Source organism: Ovis canadensis, chromosome 7, assembly GCF_042477335.2.
Source record: "Ovis canadensis isolate MfBH-ARS-UI-01 breed Bighorn chromosome 7, ARS-UI_OviCan_v2, whole genome shotgun sequence".
Classification (NCBI taxonomy): domain Eukaryota; kingdom Metazoa; phylum Chordata; class Mammalia; order Artiodactyla; family Bovidae; genus Ovis; species Ovis canadensis.
This window is the reverse complement of record NC_091251.1, coordinates 47,027,740-47,053,716: the sequence shown is the minus strand read 5'-3', so window position 1 is coordinate 47,053,716 and position 25,977 is coordinate 47,027,740. Positions and strand designations below refer to the sequence as shown.

Genomic DNA, 25,977 nt, shown 5'->3' with positions numbered 1-25,977 from the left:
TGCAGCATGCCAGGCCTCCCTGTCCATCACCATCTCCCAGAGTTTAGTCAAACTCATGTCCAGCAAGTCGGTGATGCCATCCAACCTCTCATTCTCTGTCATCCCCTTCTCCTCCCACCTTCAATCTTTCCCAGCATCAGGGTCTTTTCAAATGAGTCAGTTCCTCACATCAGGTGGCCAAAGTATTGGAGTTTCAGCTTAAACATTAGTCCTTCAGTGAATACTCAGGACTGATTTCCTTTAGGATGGACTGGTTGGATCTCCTTGCAGTCCAAGGGACTCTCAAGAGTCTTCTCCAGTACCACAGTTCAAAAGCATCAATTCTTTGGCGCTCAGCTTTCTTCACAGTCCAACTCTCACATCCATACATGACTACTGGAAAAACCATAGCCTTGACTAGATGGACCTTTGTCAGCAAAGTAATGTTTCTGCTTTTGAATATGCTGTCTAGGTTGGTCATAACTTTCCTTCCAAGGAGTAAGCATCTTTTAATTTCATGGCTACAGTCACCATCTGCAGTGATTTTGGAGCCCCCAAAAATAAAGTCTGCCACTGTTTCCACTGTTTCCCCATCTATTTGCCATGAAATGAGGGAACTGGATGCCATGTTCTTAGTTTTCTGAATGTTGAGCTTTAAGCCAACTTTTTCATTCTCCTCTTTGACTTTCATCAAGAGGCTCTTTGGTTCTTCACTTTATGCCATAAGGGTGATATCATCTGCATATCTGAGGTTATTAATATTTTTCCTGGCAATCTTAATTCCAGCTTGTACTTCATCCAGCCCAGCATTTCTCATGATGTACTCGGCATATAAGTTAAATAAGCAGGGTGACAATATACAGCCTTGACGTACTCCTTTTCCTATTTGGAACCAGTCTGTTGCTCCATGTCCAGTTCTAACTGTTGCTCCTGACCTGCATACAGATTTCCCAAGAGGCAGGTCAAGTGGTCTGGTATTCCCATCTCTTTCAGAATTTTCCAGTTTGTGGTGATCCACACAGTCAAAGGCTTTGGCATAGTCAATAAAGCAGAATAGATGTTTTTCTGGAACTCTCTTGCTTTTTCGATGATCCAGCAGATGTTGACAATTTGATCTCTGGTTCCTCTGCCTTTTCTAAAACCAGCTTGAACATCTGGAAGTTCACGGTTTGCATATTGCTGAAGCCTGGCTTGGAGAATTTTGAGCATTACTGTACTAGCGTATGAGATGAGTGCAATTGTGTGGTAGTTTGAGCATTCTTTGGCATTGCCTTTCTTTGGGATTAGAACGAAAACTGACCTTTTCCAGCCTGTGACCACTGCTCAGTTTTCCAAATTTGCTGACATATTGAGTGCAGCACTTTCACAGCATCATCTTTTAGGATTTGAAATTGCTCAACTGGAAGTCCATCCCCTCCACTAGCTTTGTTCATAGTGATGCTTTCTAAGGCCCACTTGACTACACATTCCAGGATGTCTGGCTCTAGGTGAGTGATCACACCATTGTGATCATCTGGGTCATGAAGATCTTTTTTGTATATTTCTTCTGTGTATTCTTAATATCTTCTGTGTATTATTAATATCTTCTTAATATCTTCTGCTTCTGTTAGGTCCATACAATTTCTGTCCTTTATTGAACCCATCTTTTCATGAAATGTTCCCTTGGTATCTCTAATTTTCTTGAAGAGATCTCTAGTCTTTCCCATTCTATTATTTTCCTCTATTTCTTTGCACTGATCGCCGAGGAAGGCTTTCTTATCTCTTCTTGCTGTTCTTTGGAACTCTGCATTCAAATGGGTATATCTTTCCTTTTCCCCTTTGCTTTTCACTTCTCTTCTTTTCACAGCTCTTTGTGAGGCCTCCTCAGAGAGCAATTTTGTTTTTTTGCATTTTTTTTTCCTTGGGGATGGTCTTGATCTCTGTCTCCTGTACAGTGTCACGAACCTCCGTCCATAGTTCATCAGCCACTCTGTCTATCAGATCTAGTCTCTTGAATCTATTTGTCACTTCCACTGTATAATCATAAGGGGTTTGATTTAGGTCATACCTGAGTGGTCTAGTGGTTTTCCCTACTTTCTTCAATTTAAGTCTGAATTTGGCAATAAGGAGTTCAGGATCTGAGCCACAGTCAGCTCCCAGGTCTTGTTTTTGCTGACTGTATAGAGCTGCTCCATCTTTGGCTGCAAAGAAGATAATCTATCTGATTTCAGTGTTAACCATCTGGTGATGTCCACGTATAGAGTCTTCTCTTGTGTTGTTGTAATTCAGAGTTATAGATATTTGTAAATCATCCAGATTCGTTGTTTAGCATTTAACATAGTCTGACACTCATAAGTTCAGGAAGTTTTTTCCCTGAATTTCCATTGCACTGTATCTGTACATTTCTTAAAAAAGTTCCCATGTGTGCTTTTTATTCTCTTTTTATTCATTAAATTCTCTCAAGGAAATATCTTTTTCTACACTGAGTTCAGCAGTTGAATAGCTGAATGAGTGAAATGTGACTTTAATATTCATGTGCAAATAACATCTCCATTCTTTTTTGGTCTATTTCTATCTTTAAAAATATTACAAAGTTTTTTATTTGGCCTGATCCTGCTTGTTTGTGCCATAGCCCTGCAGATTATTAATGTAGCCTGTGGCTCTGAACTCAGTAAATCACATTCAGTCATAATAGGTTTGGGTTACAGATTGCCTGAGTTATGGAGGAGTGCAGGTGGGAAATCCAGTTGTTCTGTTACCTTAATATTTGACCTTTTAGAGCTTTAGCCTATAACCTGCTATAGACTGTCTTCAGTCCTTAAAATGCTTTAAAGCTATAGTTTTCACAAGAGCTGTACTTTAATTCAGCCTCTTCTGTACTAATATAGATAAATTTAGGAATTATTTCTTTTTAAAAATTTATTTTTAACTGGAGGAGGATTGCTTTATAGTATTGTGTTGGTTTCTGCCATATATCAACATGAATCAGCCATAGGTATATGTATTTTCCTCTCCCTCTTGAACCTCCCTCCCACCAGGAATTACTTCTGAAAGGCAGTTATGATTGAACTGTCTTTAGATATCTGACTAAGTCAGTGATTTTCATTCTGGTCTTCTCTTAAATATTTTGATGAGTGATTTTGCCATAAAATGGTCAAATAAATTGACAGTTCCTCTTGAAAAGAGACTAAGCACATTAGCATATTGGAAATGTGAAGAATCTTAAGTCTGACTTTAATGCATTAATATTTTTAATGAAAGTGAAAGTCGCTCATTCGTGTCCGACTCTTTGCCACCCCATGGACTACACAAGCCATGGAATTCTCCAGGCCAGAATGCTGGAGTGGGCATCCGTTCCCTTCTCCACGGGATATTCCCAACCCAGTGATTGTACCCAGGTCTTCCATGTTGTAGGTGGATTCTTTACCAGCTGAGCCACCAGGGAAAACCCAGGAATGCTGGAGTGAGTTGCCTATCCCTTCTCCAGCAGATCTTCCTGACCCAGGAATCGAACCGGGGTCTTCTTCATTGCAGGCGGATTCTTTACCAGCTGAGCTACCAGGGAAACCTGATATTTTTAATATCCATGGTCATTTATTAATTTCGAGCTAGGACTTAGAGAAGTAAACTTTGGGAAATGGTTCTCTAAATGACTGGTGTGAAACTTACTTGGGGCAATATTTATAAAGAGAAATCGGGGGAATTATGGAAAATGTAAATGTTTAGATTTTTTGACAAATACTTAATAGCCAGAATTGTAGTATTTTATGAGGTGGTTGTGATATAGCATGTTATTACCATTGCTGTTAAGAAATAAAGATTAGAACTCACCTCTTTCCCTTAAAAAAAACAAAATTAAAATTAAGCTAAAAACTGTTTCTTGGATTAGGCTACCATTGAACAGAGCCTGTTAGCTCACCCCTATTCAGAAGTAGGGTGGCTTTCCCTGTTAGGTCTTTCATTTGGGGGAGGATGGAAATTCTCAGCTAAGAATTGGCAGTTGGTGCAGGTATCCTTCAGCTTCTTGAATAGAAGTAACGCCTTGATCTCTTCTATCCCCATATTTATCTAAACTTGCCTGGGAGACAACTTTATGGAGGATTCCCTGAAAGATACTCATTCAGTTCATGCATTCTTCTGTTGTTCAATGGATAATAAATGATTGAATCCATTCTCCTTGTTTCTGTTACCTGACTTTTGTTATCTTTGATTTGTCTTATTTAAATTTTATCTGCAGGTCTTGTGTCCAGGATGGACATGGAGGCCTATGGTCATTGACTACAGATTGTCTTTATATAGAAAGTAACATTAGAACTAGAGTTTTGTAGCCTTGACATTTAAGACTATGTTTTGAAAAGCAAATTAATATGGTCATTTTTAAATATCAGAACCAAATAGATTCGTTAGATAGGGATTCTTTGCCCAAATATTTTAGTAAGTTTATTTAGTAAGGGAGCTAAGGCATGCATGTATATGTACAGTTAGTCAACTGTAAGATCATGTAAGTGCCATCCTTTCTGTAAATAACCATATAGATGTTCAAAGAAGAGGAAAGTTTTAGCTAAGAATAATCTGAAAGTGTTTCCTGGAACAGGTTATATCATTTTGTCTTTGAGAGATTTCATCTCAGCTTGGTGAGACTTATTACAGAGATGTTATTTATAGGATAAGGGCAAGGCAGTATCCATAAAGGCATAGCAGTGATTAGAGAATGCAAAGCAGTCAGCGTAGGACCATACATGAACATAGGTAGGTAAGTCTGATGTATGTGGGTTTGATTTGAAGGCAGATACTTTACCATGGATATCAAGCTTTATTTGAGAACTAAAGGGTGATCACAGTCCAAGTTGCAGGGTAATCAGGATTAAAGAGCCAGAGTTCAGGGTATGGACCAGGTCACTCAGTGGTGAATTGCTCTGACATTGTGTATTAATAGTTCTTTCATCCTTTGAAATTGCAGTGAGAGCCTGTGGTTAGATGAATCTTAAAAGGTGCTCTTCACATGAAGATGGGGATGGATCTAACAGGAAGTTTAGAAGCATTTTCAGGCTGTTCTTAATTTGTGCATGCTACTGAATTTTCTACTTAACAGTGATTAAAATGGTAAATTTTATGTGTATTTTATGACAGAATCTAATCAAGCACTTTAAAAATATTAATTGACTCTCCAGATATCATAAAACTTCTTGTGGAGAACTTCATACACCTCCTCCTTGAGTCGTGTGGAAATAAGAGAGTGCTGTTTCATGTTTGCCATTTCGGCTGTCAGTGGTGATACGCTACAAAGGCGATTCTGGGAGATCAGACGATAGGACTGGGGTGTCCCAAGGGGCACACTGAGCATTGTAAGACTATACAAATAACTGATCTTTCCTGGACATAACTGGTTTTGAGTTCATGTTTAGTATGCAGCCTAGATACTAAGGAATTATTTAAGAAATAGTTCCTTTTGACTCACCTAGCGTTTTCTTTGTAGTCATACCTTCACAGTCCCTTAATTAAGATCATTTTCTATTACCAGGCAAATTAAGTAAAGCATAATATCAATTATTTTGTAATAAAACCTTAGGAGGGAGCCAAGCAGCAATTTTTTCTTTTTATATGGAACGATAGATGATTAATCATATTGTGTTAGTTTCAGGTGTACAGAAAAATGGTTCCGTAACAGTAAATCCTTTTTATTTTAATACAGTGATGTGTATCTCTTACTCAGTTCAGTCACTCAGTCGTGTCCGACTCTGCAACCTCAGGAATCGCAGCATGCCAGGCCTCCCTGTCCATCACCATCTCCCGGAGTTCACTCAGACTCACATCCATCGAGTCAGTGATGCCATCCAGCCATCTCATCCTCTGTCTTCCCCTTTTCCTCCTGCCCCCCATCCCTCCCAGCATCAGAGTCTTTTCCAATGAGTCAGCTCTCCCTCTTTCCCCTTTGGTAACCATAAGTTTGTTTTCTCTGTCTGTGAGTCTCTTTCTGTTTTGTAAATAAGTTCATTTGTATGATTTTTTAAATTCCATGTATGTGATGTCATAATGATACTTGTCCTTCTCTGTTTGTCTTCACTTGGTGATACTCTCTAGGTCCATCCATGTTGTTGCAAGATATATACCACATCTTCTTTATCCATTCATCTGTTGCTTCCATGTCTTGGCTGTTACGAATAGTGCTATGAACATTGGAGTGCATTTATCTTTTTGAATTAGAATTTTCATCTCTTTTGGGTGTATACCCAACAGTGGCATTGCTGGGTCATACGGTAACTGCATGTTGTTTTTCACAGCAGATAAATCAGTTGACATTCCCACCAGCAGAGTGGAAGTATTCCCTTTCCTCCATACCCTTTTCAGCATTTATTACTTGTAGACTTTTTGATAGTGACCATTCTGATGGGTGTGAGGTGGTACCTCATTGTAGTTTTGATTTGCATTTCCCTGATAGTTAGCATTGTTGAGCATATTTTCACATGCCTGTTGGCCATCTATGTCTTCTTTGGAAAAATGACTGTCTAGGTATTCCAAGTAGCAGCTTGATGTGCTTTAATTTGTATGTATATTAAATGTGTTATATTATTATCTAAGATACTTCTGTTTTATTTTTTTAAATAGGTGGTGTTTTTTTTAATGGTTACTTTTATTTATTTGGCTGCACTGGATCTTAGTCACAGCACGTAGGATCTAGTTCCCTGATCTGGGTTTGAACCTGGACCCTCTGCACTGGGAATGCAGAGTCTTAGCCATTGGACAACCAAGGAAATCCCTTGCTTTATTTCATTTATTCGTTTGTTTTTATTTTTGGTTGCACTGTGTCTTTATTACTACACACTGGCTTTCTCTAATTGTGGAGAGAGGGTGCTACTCTTTGTTGCAGTGCACAGGCTTCTCATTGCAGTGGCTTCTCTTTTGTTGTAGAACGCGGGCTCTAGCACCTGGGCTTCAGTAGTTGCAGCGTGTTGGCTCAATAGTTGTGGCCCATGGACTTAGTTGCTCTGCAGCATATAGAATCTTCCCCAGGCCAGGGATGAAACGCGTGTCCTCTGGCATTGCAGGTGAATTCTTACTGACTGTACCGCCAGGGAAGTCCTTTTGCTTATAAACACCAAGTTTCTATGAAATTATCTGGAATGGGTACATGTTAGGCCTCATTTGAAAAGTAGAATGTATTGAAGTTTTTATTAAAAAAAAAAACTTTCATTTAAAAGTTTTTATAAAGATTTTGAGGAAAAGTATTTTAGGTATTTTTGACATTGCTTACTTTGTTACCAAGGCTAATATTTTATATACCTTGAAATTCACCTTAAGTTACAATTCAATGATTTTTAGCAAAATTACAGAATTGTGCAACCATCACTATAGTGTTGGTTTAAAACATTTCCAACGCGCCTGAAAAAAAGATTTCTAGTATCCATTTGTAGTCGCTCCTCCTTTCAGTTCAATTCAGTCGCTCAGTCGTGTCCGACTCTTTGCGACCTCATGAATCACGGCACGCCAGGCCTCCCTGTCCATCACCATCTCCTGGAGTTCCCTCAAACTCACGTCCATCGAGTTGATGATGCCATCCAGCCATCTCATCCTCTGTCGTCCCCTTCTCTTCCTGCCCCCAATCCCTCCCAGCATCAGAGTCTTTTCCAGTGAGTCAACTCTTCACATGAGGTGGCCCAAGTACTGGAGTTTCAGCTTTAGCATCATTCCTTCCAAAGAAATCCCAGGGCTGATCTCCTTCAAAATGGACTGGTTGTATCTCCTTGCAGTCCAAGGGACTCTCAAGAGTCTTCTCCAACATCACAGTTCAAAAGCATCAATTCTTCAGCGCTCAGCCTTGTTCACAGTCCAATTCTCACATCCATACATGACTACTGGAAAAGCCATAGCCTTGATTAGACGGACCTTTGTTGGCAAAGTAATGTCTCTGCTTTTGAATATGCTGTCTAGGTTGGTCATAACTTTTCTTCCAAGGAGTAAGCGTCTTAAATTTCACTGTCCTTTACCTTGTGTATCTATAGATTTCTTTTTCTGGGTATTTTATATAAATGGAATCTTACAGTATGTGGTCTTTGGTATTTCCCTTCTTCTTTGTAACAAAATTTTGAGGCTCGTTCATGTTATTGCATATATGAATTGTTTATTCCTTTTTATTGCTGATTAGTATTCCATTGTCCAGGCCACATTTTGTTTATCCATTCACTATCTGATAGACATTTAGATTATTTCAGTTTTTGACTATTATAAATAATATTGCTGTGAACATTCACATAAAAGGCTTTGAATGGTAGATGTGTGTTTTTATTTCTTTTGAATAGATAACAAAGAGTGGAAGTGCTAGATCACACGGTAGCTCTGTATTCGAATTTTCAAGCAACTGCCTAACTTTTCAGTAGTGGCTATAATATTTTACATTTTCACCAGCAATGTATGAGGGTTTCAGTTTCTCCACATCTTCCCTAGCAGTTACTATCTTTTTACCAGGACCATTCTAGTGGGTGTAAATGGTATCCTTCTGTAATTTTAATTTGCAGTTTTTGATGTTGAGCATCTCCATGTTCTATTAATCATTTGTATATCTTCTTTGGTAAAATATCTGTTCAAAGTCTTTTGCATATTTTTTACTTGACTTATTTAGTTGCCAGAGTTCTTTCAGTTCAGTTCAGTCGCTCAGTCGTGTCCGACTCTTTGCGATCCCATGAATTGCAGCACGCCAGGCCTCCCTGTCCATCACCAACTCCCAGAGTTCACTCACACTCACGTCCATCAAGTTGGTGATGCCATCCAGCCATCTGATCCTCTGTCGTCCCCTTCTCCTCCTGCCCCCAATCCCTCCCAGCATCAGGGTCTTTTCCAGTGAGTCAACTCTTTGCATGAGGTGGCCAAAGTATTGGAGTTTCAGCTTCAGCATTAGACCTTCCAATGAACACCCAGGACTGATCTCCTTTAGGATGGACTGGTTGTATCTCCTTGCAGTCCAAGGGACTCTCAAGAGTCTTCTCAGCACTCAGCTTTCTTCACAGTCCAACTGTCACATCCATACATGACCACTGGAAAAACCATAGCCTTGACTAGACAGACCTTTGTTGGCAAAGTATCGAAATTATGAGGGTTTTTTTTCTTGTAGAATGAAGTTTTATAGTTTGAGGTTTTACACCTGGATCTCTGAACCATATTGAATTTTTTTTGCATGGTATGAGGTAAATGGTTTAAATTCAGTTTTTTGTATGTGTTATACATTCAGTTGTCCAGCACAATTTGTTGAAAAGACTACCTTTCCCTCATTGAAATTGCCTTGGCACCTTTATTGAAAATGAATTGCCATAAATATGAGGTTTATTTCTGGATTTTTCAGATCTATTTCATTGGTCTGTGTGGTTATCCTCATACCAGTATCACACTGTCCTAATGACTGTAGCTTTCTTATAAATATGTTTAAAATCAGACAGTATAAATCATTCAGTCCTGTTCTTTTTCAGAATTATTTTGACTATTCTAGGTTCTTTGAGTTTGCATATAAATTTAAGAATCAGCTTGTCAATTTCTGGGTGGGGCCGGGGGGCGGGGAGGAGGAGAAAAGCCTGCTGAGATTTTTATAGGGATTATGTTGAATCTGTAGCACAATCAGGGGAGAATTTTTAACATTCTTTTAAGAAAAAATTAAGGGAGTACAAGAGAAAGATTATATTAGGAAAAATTTTAAATCTATAACAAAAATAAAAAGGCCCCTTCTCTGGTGGCTAAGTGGTAAGAAATTTGCCTGCAATTCAGGAAACCTGAGTTTGATATCTGGGTTGGGAAGATCTCCTGGAGAAGGGAATGGTAACCCATTCCAGTGTTCTTGCCTGGAGAATCCCATTGACAGAGGAGCCTGGCAGGCTACAGTCCATGGGTCACAAAGATTCCAATATGACTGAGTGACTAATGCTTCATAATAAAAAGAGAAGACAACTCAATATAAAGATACTTTGGTTTCCTTTAAAGATTATACCTGAATTTATTGGATTATCAACTTTACAAAATAATTTACTGTTAATATTTGTTGAGTACTCACTGTGTGTCAGATGGTAGGCTAATTGCTCTGTATTGTCCCATTATTTAATCCTGGCTCAACCCCATAACTCTTTAAAGAGACCCAGTTATGAGGTAGAAGATGTTACATGAAAGAGAGTTGGGGGAAAGTTGTCATGTCGACTCTCTGGTGAAGATGTCCTGACTCTAACATTCTCCTTAACAACATAAGGTAGCAAAGAAAATGCTCAGGTTTCTCACTCTCACTTTTATTCTGTTTGCTCCAGTTTTAAAAATCATTTCTAAATCTTTATATTTAATGGCATATTTATAAGAGAGTGTATAGTAAAATACTTTGCCAGTGTATCTAATCCTTTGTAAGTGGATTACAGTTACTATCTCACACATATGTATGAATGTAAATACAAAATGAAAAAGGAAGTAGCTGTTTGGAAGGGTGATGCTGAGAACAAGTGCTCCTCAATGAGATGTACAACAGTGAATTTATGGTACAGATTTGGATAGTTGTGAGTAGTTATTAAAAGTATCATGAATTTTCATAATGATAGATGACAGTATTTCTATATTTTGATTTTTTTTCATCCTTTTAACTTCTGCCTTTGCATTAGGAGGCAGTGCCTTATCATCTGTAGACTTATATTTTGATTTCTTTTCACATTGATAGCAAGCAGGCAAAATAAAGGGAGAGGGAATAGCATTTCATCTTTGTACTGCTTATCTCCATTCTGCAGCTGTGCAGTCGGAAACCCTTGTGCATGAAGACAGATTTGTTCTATGGCCTCGGAGTTGGGTGCCGGGGACGATGGCGGCTGCACTGAGCTGGCAAAGCCCCTCTACCTTCAATACCTGGAGAGGGCCCTCCGATTGGACCATTTCCTGCGACAAACATCAGCCATCTTCAACAGGAATATTTCTAGGTATGGTATTCCATCTTCCCAATGTAATGTTTTACCACAGTTCTGATTCCCATTATTCCTGTAGATTTTAGGGTTAAAATATCTTACTGGTTTTAGATTTTTTTTTCTCTTCTCTCTTTCAAATAAAATACAGTCAATTTAACCAAAGGATCAGTTTCTTCTGTAAAGTGTTTAGTCTACTAATCATAAATTATAATATTTTTCTGGGTCAGTTTTTATTGTGGATTCATCATTCTTTAATTTGTAGTGATGAAAGTGAAGATGGACTGGATGACAGTAATCCTCTATTGCCTCAGTCTGGAGATCCCTTGATACAAGTTAAGGAAGAACCTCCAAATTCATTGCTTGGTGAGACTTCTGGAGCAAGCACTTCTGAAATGTTAAACACATACTCATTGAATGGAGTTCTACAGTCAGGTTAGTGTGGTATTAGATCCCTTTTTGAACTATCAGTTTTCTTGGGTCAGTTGTCCTTTCTTTTTTTTTTATTCTTTGTATTTCTTTACACAGAATCAAAATTTGACAAAGGGAATTTATATAACTTCTCTAAGTTGAAGAAAAGCAGAAAGTGGCTAAAGGTAAGAGATAAGGTAGAACATTTATAATTTAAATAACCCACTAAAATTACAAATAGAAAAGTAACTGATTAATTTTGGTACACTGGCAGAGATTTTCCTAGACAGGAGTCTTTTATTCTGGGTGGTGTTTTAAGAGATTATAGAGAAAAATCTAGAGGACTCAGCAAAGTTCATTTTAACAAAGTTTTTAAGAATAAAGCCCTATGCTAAGCAAGGGAGTACAGGAATATATCAGATAAGATCCTTGCCTTTACTGGCTTATAAGGACAGTTTATTTTTTATTTGTATCTGAGTAGTTCATTCATTCTAGCAGATGTTGATTGAGGCATCCTGCCTTGGGCAACATTGTTGTACATAGATACATAGAGTTCCCACCCTGAGTAGCTTACATTCTAATGGAGGGAGTAAGCCTGTACATAAGTAAATAAATAGTTTCTTTAAAAGGTAACATTTTAGCTGAATGATCAGAGAGAACTCTAAAGGTTTAAGATAAAAGCATTTCAGTAAGAAGGAAAAATGGCAGAAGTCCTGAGGGCCGAAGCAACTTGGTATGTTTGGGGAAGTAATGAAGGCTGATACAGCTGGAGTACAGTAAGAGGATAGTAGAAGCTGAGGTTGGCTTATCATGTTGGGCCTTGTACACTGTGTTGAATTTGTATTTTAACTCTTGTTACAGTGGTAAGCAGTTGGAGTATTTGTAAGCAAGGAAGTGACGTAATCTCATTTACACTCTTACAAGATTACTGTCATTAGCTCAATTCAATTAAGGATAGCCTTTCTTCTAATGAAACTAATTATTTCTCTGTTTTATACTTTTATTGTGAAGAGTTCAATGTGGTTTAAAGTTATCCTTTCATTTTTATCACCAGGGCATTTAAAAGACTCAGTAAAGTCCTGATTTGCTTCATGTGAGTGAGGTTTTAAACTGTTGGGAGTGCAGTAACCTCTATGCTTCGCCATCATATTTTTAAAAATCAAGATGTAATTCACATGCCATTAAATATTCCCTTTTAAAATTTATAATTTAATAATTTTGAGTACATTCATAAAGTTATTGCAGCCATCACCACTGTCTAATTCAAGAGCATTTTCATCACTCCAGAAAGAAATTCTACTCATTAGCAGTTACTCATTCTCTAGTTGCCCCAGCCCTTCACAACCATTAACCTGTTTTCTGTCTCTGTGGATTTGCCTGTTCTAGACATTTCATATAAATGGAAACATTAAATGTGGCCTTTTTTGTCTGGCTTCTTTTACTTAGCATAATGTTTTCAACGATCATTGATGTTACAGCACGTCAGTACTCCTTCCTTCATTTCAGTTGCCAAATAATACTTTGTTATATGGATAATACCACATTTTGTTTATCCATTTGTCTGTTAATGGATTTTGGGGTTGTTTCTCCTTTATCAGCCATCACAACTAGCATTCTATATTCCCTTTTATGCTATACTAGTGTTTTAGCTTTTGTTTAGTTTTTTGTCTTAGAATTTGACATTTAGTTAAATTATCTTATGTGTAGTATATATACTAAGTGAAATTTAGCCTTGTTGCTTTTGATAGCATTTCTTATGTTTTAGTGCTTTTTACTTGGGGATCAGTAGGTTTCAGTTCAGTTCAGTCGCTCAGTCGTGTCCGACTCTTTGCGACCCGTTGAATCACAGCATGCCAGGCCTCCCTGTCCATCACCAACTCCGGAGTTCACTCAAACTCACGTTCATTGAGTCGGTAATGCCATCCAGCCATCTCATCCTCTGTCGTCCCATTTTCCTCCTGCCTCCAATCCCTCCCATCATCAGAGTCTTTTCCAATGAGTCAACTCTTGACACGAGGTGGCCAAAGTACTGGAGTTTCAGCTTTACTGTCATTCCTTCCAAAGAACACCCAGGACCGATCTCCTTTAGAATGGACTGATTGGATCTCCTTGCGGTCCGAGGGACTCTCAAGAGTCTTCAGCACCACAGTTCAAAAGCATCAATTCTTCGGCACTCAGCTTTCTTCACAGTCCAACTCTCACATCCGTACATGACTAGTGGAAAAACCATAGCCTTGACTAGACGGACCTTTGTTGGCAAAGTAATATCTCTGCTTTTGAATATGCTATCTAGATTGGTCATAACTTTTCTTCCAGGGAGTAAGCGTCTTTTAATTTCATGGCTACAGTCACCATCTGCAGTGATTTTGGAGCCCAAAAAATAAAGTCTGCCACTGTTTTCACTGTTTTCCCATCTATTTGCCATGAAGTGATGGGACCAGATGCCATGATCTTTGTTTTCTGAATGTTGAGCTTTAAGCCAGCTTTTTCACTCTCCTCTTTCACTTTCATCAAGAGGCTTTTTAGTTCCTCTTCACTTTCTGCCGTAAGGGTGGTGTCATCTGCATATCTGAGGTTATTGATATTTCTCCTGGCAATCTTGATTCCAGCTTGTGCTTCATCCAGCCCAGCATTTCTCATGATGTACTCTGCATATAAATTAAATAAGCAGGGTGACAATATACAGCCTCGACGTAGTAGGTTTAATTGATTACCTTTTTGTTTTTCAGTTGAATTGGTAAAGAATAATATAAGGGAAACTAGAATGATTATCCTCCAGTTGTTTTTGTCGTTTTGAAAAGTGGAAAAAAGAATCCTTGGATTATGAAAGTAATTGTTTCATATCAGAGGTTCCATTTCCATTTCCTCCCTTTTTCAGAGCATTTTGCTGAGTGATGAATCCAGTGAGGCAGATTCTCATAGTGAAGACGATGAAGGAGAAGAAGATGATGATGACGAAGAGGAAGAACTCAGTCTCAGCAGAGAAGATCTTCATAATATGTTGCGACTGCACAAATATAAGAAACTTCACCAGAATAAGTATAGTAAAGAGAAGGAGGTAAAGAGTTCCAGGAGAAATCTCAGGTTTTCATGCTGGGTGTTTACCCTCTGGTTTATATTAATTGTAACTATATCTTTGTAACTTTATATTTAGATGGTGGTTGTAGTTGTTCTAATAATTGAAAAACATTTCACATGCCAAAAAAGTTCAGTGTTTTAATGTATACCGTTCAGTTCTTGGTATATTCTAGAACTTGTAACTGTCATCACTATCTTATTTCAGAATATTTTCTCCAAAAAGAAGTCTCATTCCACTTAGTTCTTGCTCCTCATTCTGTTTTTCAATTTTTTTTTTAGTTTTGGCTGTTCCTTGTAGCTTAAGGAATCTGTTTCCTGATAAGAGATTGACCTAGACCACGGAAATGAAAGCCTGGAGTCTTAACCACTTAGCTACTAGGAAACTTCCCTCTCATTCTCTTCATTCCGCTCTGCTCCAGGCAGCTATCAATCCACCATTTCTCTATAAACTGCCTAGTCTAGACATTTTGTACAAATGGAACATGTGGTGCTTTATGTCCAGCTTCTCTCACTTAGCATATTTTCAGAGTTCATTCATGTTGTAACATGTATTATTAGTACTTCTTTCCTTTTTATTACCAAATAATATTCCATTGTATGGACATACTGTATTTTATTTATCCATGCATCATTTGATGAACTAATTGGATTGCTTCTACTTTTTGAGCTTTATGGATCATAGCTATGAATATTGAGCTGTTTCACTTTTTGGCTCTTATGAATAATACTGCCATGAAGATTTGTGTATAGGTTTTCTGTGTGAGTTTGTTTTATTCTCTTGACCATATACCGAGGAAAAGAATCACTGGGTCATATGGTAACTCTGTGCTTTTGGAGGAACTGTCAGCCTGTTTTCCAAGGCACCATTTAAAATTCTTATGGTTGCTTTTTTAATGCAGTTGTTTTTTTGAAAGTGTTCCTATCTTGGAAAAACTCCCTTTCTTCACATAATAACATTAGATTGATGATTTAAGTGGCAGTTATTTGAATGCTGTTATCAATGCCTTCTGATTTTTGCCAGAAGTCTCAACACTTTGTACATAATGAGTAATAGGATATTTGAAGACTTAAAAGCTTTCCACCATTAAGGTCCAAAGTTAGTTTAGAAAGCTTTGAATAATATGTTAAAAGTTATAAACCTGTAGAAGTGACAGATAATAAAATATATGACTTCTGACTTAGACAAGGAGTTCCTTCTTAAAGTACAGTGCTAAGGCAATTGGTATTCAAAATATTGGAGAAGGAAATGACAACCCACTCTAGTATTCTTGCCTGGAGAATCCCAGGGACAGAGGAGCATGGTGGACTACCATCTGTGGGATCAGAGTTGGACATGACTGAAGTAACTTAGCAGCAGCAGCATTCAAAATATTTGTTTTTGTTTTATTTATTTATTTATTTATTTATTTATTTATTTATTTTTTTAACAAAAGCACAACAGGACAAATCCACACTTTTATTTATTTTCAAGAAGTTTAAATTCTCGAAGGGTACAGCATCACACGAATTCTGTGTCCAATGGCCTTAGCAGGAAGGTTGCTTCGGAAATTAGCACGAACCATGCCACTGTTTCCATGAGCTCGAGTGATCTTTCCCCAGATTACTCTGGTTTTGTTAGGTTTTCCACCAGGAGTTACTGTGTTGTTCTTTGCTTTGTACACATAAGCACATCTCTTGCCTAAATAGAATTCAGTTTCATCTCGAGCATATACACCTTCAATTTTCAGGAGAGCAGTGTGTTCCCTTTGGTTCCGTAGACCCCGTTTATAGCCAGCAAAAATTGCCTTGGACCACAGCCTTCCAGACATATTTGTCGTTTTAGAAGTCCCGTTCCCAGCAGGCCTTCACAGGGTCCAAGATGGCTGAAAGAGCTGTTTTTGTTTTTTTTAAATTGAAGTAAAATGCACATATGGAAAAGTTCACAGATTTTAAGTGTGCAGTTCGATGAATGTTTTAATAGACCTCATAGTAGTTCTTCACGGCACTCTCCTATGCTAGCTTCAGTCCTTGAACAATTCATTTGGCTATAATTCAGGGAAGAGATTCAACAATGGACTACCTAATTTTATTTATTTATCATCATGGTTACCCATTGAACTTTGGAAGTCAATTTAAATGAAATGTTTGAAAAGATTACTCTTTGGACAGAAAAAAGTAGATTATTCGTATGTTTGAATTCTGGTAACAAAAACACTATGTATAATGTTGTCAAACTCTCTTAGTGGGAAATGAAGAGAGAAGACTTCAAACAATGAAGAATTGGATGGCTGGGGACTATTCAAACCAAATATAAAACTAAGAGCTAGAAAAGCAGGTGTTAGGAATCTTAGTAAATCTGAGGACCTATTGGTAATAGAAATATGTTTGTTTCTTGTTGATGAATTCAAGAGGAGACCTTTTGGCAATGACAAATATGTGTCAGAGCAAAGTAAATACTCTGGTGGAGACTCAGAATTATGAAGGATTTTTGTTTGATTTTTTAAAGTTATTTTCAACAACTTGCTGTGTGCATAGCCAGTGAAACCATTTTGTTTTGAAGTTAAGGAAATAATTCACTTTGATGTATTAGATCTTCATTGGTCTCTTTATACTATAAGAATACATGTATGGGAAGAACAGTACATGTAGCAACTGTGGTTTTTCCTCTGGAATGGCTTTTTTAAATAGCGATGATTTGAAGACTGAGCTGTAAGAGAGATGGGCCCTTCTAAGCATCATGTCTTTGCCTGTTTTAGTTGCAGCAGTACCAGTACTACAGTGCAGGGCTGCTCTCCACCTATGACCCTTTCTATGAGCAGCAGCGGCACCTTCTAGGACCGAAAAAAAAGAAATTCAAGGAAGAAAAGAAACTTAAAGGTAAGCATATTGACTTGCCTTCTACCTTTACTCATTCTCAGTTTCAGGTGCGTTTGGACTTTGAACGTAATCCATGTAGTAGAAATTTGCTTCATTTGAAAAACCCTAGCCTCCTTTATCTCATCACTAATTTTAAATATAACTAAACTTATTTTGTTTGGTTTGTGATCTTTTCTAGAATTATGAAGACATGAGAACTATAGATTCTTTGCCGGAGGTTTAAGCCGATTAGTTTGTTCCTTTTTTTTCTTCTACATACTGTCTAAATAGTGAAAGTATTCTGGGAGAGAAAGAAGTTGGTTACATAGGGAGGTATGAGGAGTAACCTGAAGTATTTGGAATAAGATATAATTGTTGCTGTATGTAGTGATTTAAAATAGATCACCTCCTGATCTTCAGGAGTATTTGTTTGCATGTTTGCCAGGAAATGTCTCTTTCCTCTCTTGAGTTCCAAGCGTCTAGAAATCAGGAAGGAAATAGGAAAGGAAAGTTTTAGACTATCTGTACTAGGCAGATTTTATTCCCCTAAAAACGCTATTCAGAAAAACTCTTTTTAGCCTTCTTCCCTTGTTTCTTCCACATCCTCCTTGTTTTATCTCTGTAGTCTCTCATCCTTCTACCCTCCCTTTCAAGCTAGGTTTTTCTTTCATGTATAATTTTCTTTTCACAGATCTTAGTGTAATATCAGCAAATGCATTATTTCTTTCTCTGTTATTTTTTTTTTTAGTCACCTCACATTGCCACCAAATAGAAATTTTTCCTTCCTTCTGATCATTACTTGAGCTCATGATAATTTGTAAGCCTCTCTTCCTATTGTTGGGTTCAAAAGAAATTCAGTTCTCAACATTCTGTTTTATTTCTCATTCATGTAAACAGGGATATCCAGTGTTCTTTTCCGAGGTAGTGTGATCTTCTTGGAATATTCATGGACCTGGATAGATAAAGGGATAAACATCGCTAGTCTAAGTGGAATGAGAAAAGAATCTTGATTTTTCTTAAAGTGATAAGGTTGTTTTATGACTTTCTCCTGTGGAAGAAAAGAAAGGCAACCTTCTGAGAGTCTGTTCCTTTGCAGCTAAGTTGAAAAAAGTGAAGAAGAAAAGGCGAAGAGATGAAGAACTTTCCTCTGAAGAATCCCCTCGTCGCCACCACCACCAGACCAAAGTCTTTGCCAAGTTCTCTCATGATGCACCTCCTCCTGGCACCAAGAAGAAGCACTTATCCATTGAGCAGCTCAATGCCCGTCGCAGGAAAGTGTGGCTCAGCATTGTGAAGAAGGAACTACCAAAGGTCAGTCAGTGCCTCCAGGTAGAATTTTCTCTGCCTGCCCTCCAAAAAAAAGCTGGGGGAGCTGGATTCTTTCACAGGATTCAGGAAGAAACTATGTATTGGAATTAGGAGAATCCTGGATTAATTGATTAATCTCCTTGGTTAATTGATTTTCTAGAATTTGATCAGGATTTAATTGTTGTGTTATGCTCCTTTGCCAAAAAAATGGAGGGAGACCTCTTTGAGGAAGAAATACAATTTTCTTACATAAAATAATAGAGACTTGACAGCAAAATTTAAAGTGATAATACAGGAGATTAAAACAAAATGATGGAGATGTGTTTTCTTAGACACCGTAAACATGTAGATGTTACTGAATAATCACAGGTATTAGAAGAAAATGTGAATGATTAGGAAAAACATATATAAGCATTCATTTAATTTGTTTGAATATTTTAGTTTGATTTGCTAATTTCAAACTTAAAAGTTGCAGAAATAATGCAAGGAATGTCTGTATTCCTTAGATTCACCAGTGGTTTGCATTTTATTCAATTAATTGCTTCATTATAAACTGAGTGCAACCTTAATTGAAATATGAACAGGATATTTCATGAATTTAGAAGCTGATTCTAAACTCTGTGGAAAAAGTCAGTATGCAAGAATTGCTAGAGAAAAAGTAAAAAAAACCTTCCCAAACGTTCAAACACACTGTAAAATGTCTGCAATTAAAATAGCATGATATTGACACATGAATAGGCAGATAGACTAGTACATTTAATAAGTGGTGCTGGACAACTAGATAGCCTTTTCAAAAAAAGGTAAAATTAGGTCTGTGTTTCACACATATACTCTAAATGGATTTGGGATATCAGTGTTAAAAAATGAAATCATACAAATATTAGAATAAAATGATTGCATTTCTAATCTAATTTTTGTGTAGGAAAGAGTTATAATTCAACATCCAGATGTAATATAAGAAAATACTCTTAAATTTGACCACATAAAAATAAGTTTTGCCTGACAAAAGACAGCTGACAAATTGTGAGACATTATTTACATTGAATACTATAGTTACAAGGCTATTGTCTCCAACACAGAAAGAACTTAACAATTGAGGGGAAAAATTACCACAGATTTAGTTCAAAGTGTCTCATAATTGGGGTAATACAAATGAAAAACCACTTAGGTACCCTTAGACAAAAATAAAACTATTTGTCACCTATTACACTGGCAAAAATTTTAAAATATAACAGTTCATTCTATTAAGGAGCCTTCGGGCAAACAGGTGGTCTCATGCATTATTGCTCGGAATACAAATTAGAACTGTATTAGAGGGAAAGTTAGCAACAGATGCATTTACCTTTCAAATCAGTACTTCCACTTCTAGGAATCTACCTTAAAGTAAACACAAAATACATGTAAATGAGGTTATTCATTGTAGCATTATTTGTAATTGCAAAATAATGAAAACAGTCTAAATGTCCATATATGGGGGTTGAATTAAACGATGACAGGTCTACTCAGTGGATTATCATATTGCTGTTAAAGAATGAGGAAGACCTCTCTGAGCTGATACAAAGTAATTTCTAGGACATACAGTTAAATGAAAGAGGCAAAACATTAAAAAGTAAATATACCCTTCATGTGAGAACAAAGGGAATATTAAGAAAATGCACAAATACCTGTTCAAAAGAAATTCAAGAGGGATCAACCAGAAATTAGGATCAACCAGAAATTAAAGTGATTGATTCCTTATAAAGGGCAGGTGGGAAAAGGATAGAAAGAAGGGAAGGGATGGGAACAGGGTAGCAGGGATGAGGAGGAAGTCTTTGAATGTATCTTGTACAGGCTGATTTTCAGAACCATACTAATGTTTTATGTGTCTCTGACATACTTCAAAATAAAATATCAAGCCAGTCAGGATCTGGCTGGAGAGGAAGGTTAGGGGGATGTGTGGGCAAAAGGGAATAAAAATAGGAACAAATATACTTAACTGTATTAGAAATGAGTAATATAATCAAGTTACAGGGAGTGTGGAACAAGGAACTCATATAAGTAACTGAGGGAAATAGTATTTTGATCAGATATGAAAGGGTAAGGACTGATGGAGCTATACGTAAATGCCATGATTGACACACAAAAAGTGTTTCTCCCAGGGGTCTAGGTTAACAGTTTTGAAACGACTTTATGTGTATATTGGCATTGAACAAATCAGTAAATACATTGTATGTGAGAGCCAGTTTTCACTTCTGGAGAAAGAAATTAAAAGTAAGAAGGAAGGGGAAAGTTAAAATGAAGCCCATGAAATTTGATTGGAATCAGAGGTATCAGTATAAATTCATGGTTTTATATACACACCCAGATACAGAGATATACTTGGGTGTGTATGTATGGTTTTTTTTCCACCTCTAGTAGCAGTGACACCCTAGTAACAATGAGGATACCTGGCAACCAGGTCTTGGTTTCTAAACAACTTTTATTCTCTAGTAAAAGGAATCAGGGCTCCTTAAAGAAGTACCGTATTCCAGAACTCAGCAGGGAGAATGCAAAATGAACCTTAGGGAATTTTCTCGTGGTCCAATGGTTAGAACTTGGTGCATCAATCCCTGGTTGGGATACTAAGGTTCCACAAGCCACACAGTATAGCCTTTACTCACCCCTCTGCCCTCTGTCCCCTCCTACCCCCTGCCAAAAAACCAGCAAAATAAACCTTAAAACACTTTTAAGTGCTGCTAGAAAGTAAGGAAGTTCTGAAGAAAGCTGGAGGGGAAGGAGGGGTTTGTCAAAAGAACACAGGAACAAACTTAAAGGACCACTTCATGGCCAAAGTTAGAATAATTTGAGCAACAAAATAATAATGATACTGAATTTTAACCCACAGAATAAAAGAAATAGTTATCAGCCCATACTTCATAAATACCTGAATAGACAAAGGTCTAGATAGAGCATCTCTACCTTTCAGTATGAAATTCAGTTAATATATATAGAAGGAAAGAAGAAAATAAAATTATCCTTATGCAGATACCACAGTAATACTTGTTGCAGACTAGATGCATTTATGAATGCTAAAATTAGAGGGCAGAAGAGGAGAAACAGAATTTGTATAGCCTCAAAACTGGCAGAGTGCACCTTATCCAAATGACCAAAGTAAATATCACAAGTAATATAAATGTTCATACCATGAACTCCTTGATGTGGTGCACTGGGAGGAGTACATCATCAGTGCTTCATTTCTCTGCTTTTCTTGCTGAAGTGCATAATGTCATTCCAGTTTTGAGGAAACACGAGAAAATCCACACATTTTGGGACACTTTGCAGAATAACTGATTGTGCTTTTCAAAAGTGTCAAGGACATGAAAGAGAAAGATTGAGGAAATGTTACATCCAGGAAGAGGTTAAGAAGAGCAACTAAATGAATGCATTGTTGGATCCTGTTCTAGGATCTTGGAACAGTAAGAGGATATTAGTGCAGAAATTCTTGGCATTCAGATAAGACCTGTAATTTAGTCAATACTTTGCTGGTGTTAATTTCCTTTCTTAATAATTGTACTGTGATTATATAAATTGCTAAAATTAGGGAAAGCGGGGGTGGGGAGTAGTAAGGGAACTCTATTTTTTGCACCTTTTCCATAACTCTAAAGTTAGTTCAGTTTCCTCACACCGTATACAGAAATAAACTCGAGTTGAAGATCTGATAAGATATGAAACTCGTGAAAGAAAACATAGGCAGAACAACCTTCGACATAAATTGTAGCAATATTTCTTTGGATCTGTCCCTTAAGGCAAAAGAAAGAAAAGCAAAAATAAACAAATGGGACCTAATTAAACTTAAAAGCATTTGCACAGCAAAAGAAACCATTGACAGAATGAAAAGAAAACCTACAAAATGGGAGAAAATATTTACAAATGATGTGACTGGCAAAAGGTTAATATACAAAATATATAAACAACTCACACAACTCAGTATAAAAAAAACATAGTAGTTTGAACCTGTTAATCGCATATCACTATCTTGTTCCCTCTCTTCGCTCTTTCCTCTAGGAACCACTAGTTTGTTCTCTATATCTACGACACTGTTTTTGTTTTACTGTATTCGTTTATATTTTAGATTCCACATAAAAGTGGAATTTATTCCACATATGGTAACTGTCTTGCTCTATCTGATTTATTTCACTAAGCATAATACTCTCTAGGTCCGTGCATGTTGTTGCAAATGGCACACGTTCATCTGTTGTTGGATACTTAGATTGCTTCCATATCTTGACTATTGTAAATAGTGCTGCTGTGAACGTTGGGGTGTGTGTATCTTTTTGAATCAGTTAATATTTTCATAAAATAATTGATGTATTTGTTTTCCCTGGATATGTACCCAGCAGAGGAATTGCTGGATGATGTGCTAGTTCTGTTTTTAGTTTTTGAGACATCTCCATGCTGTTTTCCATTGCACCTGTACCAATTTACATTCCCACTAACGGTGTGCCTTTTCTCCACATCCTCTCCAACATTTGTTATTTGTGGTCCTCTTGATAGTGACCATTCTGACAGGTGTGAGATGCTATTTCCTTTTTGTTTTGATTTGCATCTCTCTGATGACTAGTGCTGTTGAGCATCTTTTCATGTGCCCTGTTGACTTGGTATGAATATTCTTAATGGGAAAAGTTATAGAAAAACTCATTTCATACCTGGTGAAGAGCCTTCAGATGATAAGGAATTCAGTGAGAGTATTTTAGATTCTTATCTTTAGAGTGGCAATAGCTGCTTTAGAGAAAGTTTTTGATAAAAGCCCTAAAAAAATTCCCTTAATCAGACAGTCTGAGGTTGGACTATTATAGAAATGACTTTCAGGCCCTTTGTGTAACTTTAAACCTATTGGTTCTTTATAGTCAGGAAAGTTCTTTAATAATCAGAGAGCCACTAGGCTCTGTTTTCACATCAAATAAATGGGCTCTCATGGGAAATCAGGTTTTTTTATTGCAGATGGTTGCTTGGTTTTTTTTCATTGAAGTGGAAGACATGATAAGCAGCTTGAGACTTGGTTGTGGGCTGCTGAGTCATCTTGTATTAGGTCTGCCTTGGAATTTATGTTGAAGAAGATGAGGTCAAGTGGTGGTAGAAATTAAGTAATAGTGGCAGTGGGTGTTCCTTGGCTGGAGGTAGAACTGGAATCACAAACTGAGAGGCTAGTTCACCTTTCTCCAAATGATTTCTGTATGTCAGTGCCCTGCTGTCTCAGCTTCTTTGCAGACTGGCCCTAGACAGCAGTGTCCTAATCAGGGTTAGTATATGTTGTTAGATTTTCCTAGTTCAAGCCTTAAATATAACTCAAATTCTCCCCAGAAGTATACAGAAGATTAGATCTAAGGCAGACACAGCACCAGCTTATTCTTTTTAACTTTGCTTTAGGACTTTATGTGTGGTTCTGAGTGGTACATTTGGATAACTCTTGGAAGTGATGTGTCTTTTTTAACTGAAAAAGTAATGTACTTTAAATATGCTTGGTTTGACATTTTAAAAATCTTCATAGAGATCAATAAATGACAGTACCAGTCTACACAATCTTTTTTTGAAAAAGGAATCCTAATTGAGATATTGTTTTAAATATTTTAGGCCAACAAGCAGAAAGCTTCAGCTCGTAACTTGTTTCTCACCAATAGCCGCAAGGTAAGATTATAGTTTTATATTTCCCATTTTATGTTTTGCTGGAATATGTTCTTGTTATTTAGGTCTATGTTTGCTGTTCTTATCTCTTTTGACCTGTTGATAATCTAATAGTACTTGAGAGAGTTTCTAAATGTTTTCAATCTATTTTATAAATAGAATTGCTCTTCCTTGCCTTTTTGGTTTTCATACCTTTTTGGGTAAGACCATAGCCCACTCTTAAGTCCTTGGTCAAACCATGGCATCATCCTGTGCTCAGACTCTTCATCTAAGAAATGGTGGTATTAATACTTTCTCATAGAAGGAGTTAATACAACTTTGTCACTGACTCAATTGACAAGAGTTTGAGCAAACTTGGGGGATAGTGATGGACAGGGAAGCCTGGCGTGCTTCAGTCCACAGGGTTGCAAAGAGTTGGATTGGACTGAGCAACTGAGCAACAACAACAACAGTACAACTTTGAGTGTTGTGAGAATTAGATGAGGTAAGCTTACTAGTTGTGTGTCCTTGGGCTACTCATCCTCATTTTCTCATCTATACATAAAATGCCAACTTCATAGGGTTTTTATGGAGAATGAATTAGTTACGTTAAACTTAGAATGGTGCCTAGCATATAATAAATATTGTCAGCTCTTGTTTTTTTGTTTTTTTTTTTTTTGGTTAGTTTTTTGGCCACACCATGTAGCTTGTGGGATTTTGGTTCCCCAAGCAGGAATTGAACCCCCAGGGCCCTTGACAGTGAGAGCTTGGAGTCCTATCCACTGTGCTGTCAGGGAGTTCCCAACAGCTCTTAATAGTAATGTGTTTAACAATACTTCAAAACTTCTAGAACATTGTAGGTTACTATATATTTTTTTCATCTTCTAAGGTCTGTAGATTTCTCACAGACCTGGGACTAGCTCACACTCCTGTTCAGGGATGTTAATCAGATTGGAAGAGAAAAGATACGGCCATAGGCGGACGATGCACTGGGCAAGTTGAGGGATGCTGTGGTTTAGAGTCCAGGGAGAACTGGCCCCAGTGTTGGGTCCTCCTCCATTGTCATACTACGTTGTCATCTGCAGCTCGCCCACCAATGCATGAAGGAGGTGCGTCGAGCCGCCTTGCAGGCCCAAAAAAACTGTAAGGAGACTTTACCTCGTGCCCGCCGCCTCACCAAGGAAATGCTTCTATACTGGAAGAAGTATGAGAAAGTGGAGAAGGAACACCGCAAACGTGCAGAGAAGGAAGCCTTGGAGCAGCGGAAGTTGGATGAAGAAATGCGGGAGGTAGGGCAATAGCATGAAAGTTCGAAAATCATAATAGCTGCAGCCATATTGAGAGATTGTTTTACATTCGTAAGTTATAAATATAACCAATGAAACCATCGAAAAAATATTTTAACACATAACTTTGAGGATAGTGATTTTAGTCCAGTAAATCAGTTGTTTTTATTCTTTTAGTAAGGTCTTCTCCCTGGCCTTCACCTCTCTTTTGTGTTAATTTCTTATATTCTTTGTAGCCTTATTCTTTTGTTTATTTCTGGAGGACATTCGCCCCCTCCCCAGCACCCCCCCCCCAAAAAAAAAGGAAAGAAAAGGAAGGAATGAAAGAAAAAGAGAACAGCTTATAGTTTAGCTTGGCTTAGTTCCAAGTGCTGGCTGTAATTTCAGTTTGTTGGAAGATCAGGACTGGTTGCAGTTTTCTGAGACCCATTCTCCCACCTACTTTTCTGTTTTAACTTGCAGTCAGTTCTCTTGCTAAGCTTGATATCAAGTGAGCATATTATTCAGGTAAGCAAGAGGAGAGATTAAGAAGACAAAGCCACTGTGTTGCCATTGGTAAACCCATTGGGATG

General features: G+C 37.5%; 1 protein-coding gene and 1 pseudogene across 2 annotated transcripts in view; one reads left to right on the top strand and one right to left on the bottom strand.

Moving 5' to 3' along the window:
* INO80 (INO80 complex ATPase subunit) overlaps nt 1–25,977 on the top strand; it is a 122,081-nt gene that overhangs the window by 17,751 nt on the left and 78,353 nt on the right. For both annotated transcript variants that reach the window (XM_069596040.1, XM_069596039.1), the window contains exons 2-9: nt 10,701–10,886; nt 11,134–11,303; nt 11,397–11,464; nt 14,158–14,337; nt 17,093–17,213; nt 18,289–18,503; nt 24,090–24,143; nt 25,205–25,408. In XM_069596040.1, the coding sequence (XP_069452141.1) occupies nt 10,744–10,886; nt 11,134–11,303; nt 11,397–11,464; nt 14,158–14,337; nt 17,093–17,213; nt 18,289–18,503; nt 24,090–24,143; nt 25,205–25,408 (1,155 nt within the window). In that variant the 5' untranslated portion in view covers nt 10,701–10,743. The remainder of the gene's footprint in view (nt 1–10,700; nt 10,887–11,133; nt 11,304–11,396; nt 11,465–14,157; nt 14,338–17,092; nt 17,214–18,288; nt 18,504–24,089; nt 24,144–25,204; nt 25,409–25,977) is intronic.
* LOC138443508 (large ribosomal subunit protein eL33 pseudogene) lies at nt 15,794–16,224 on the bottom strand (annotated as a pseudogene).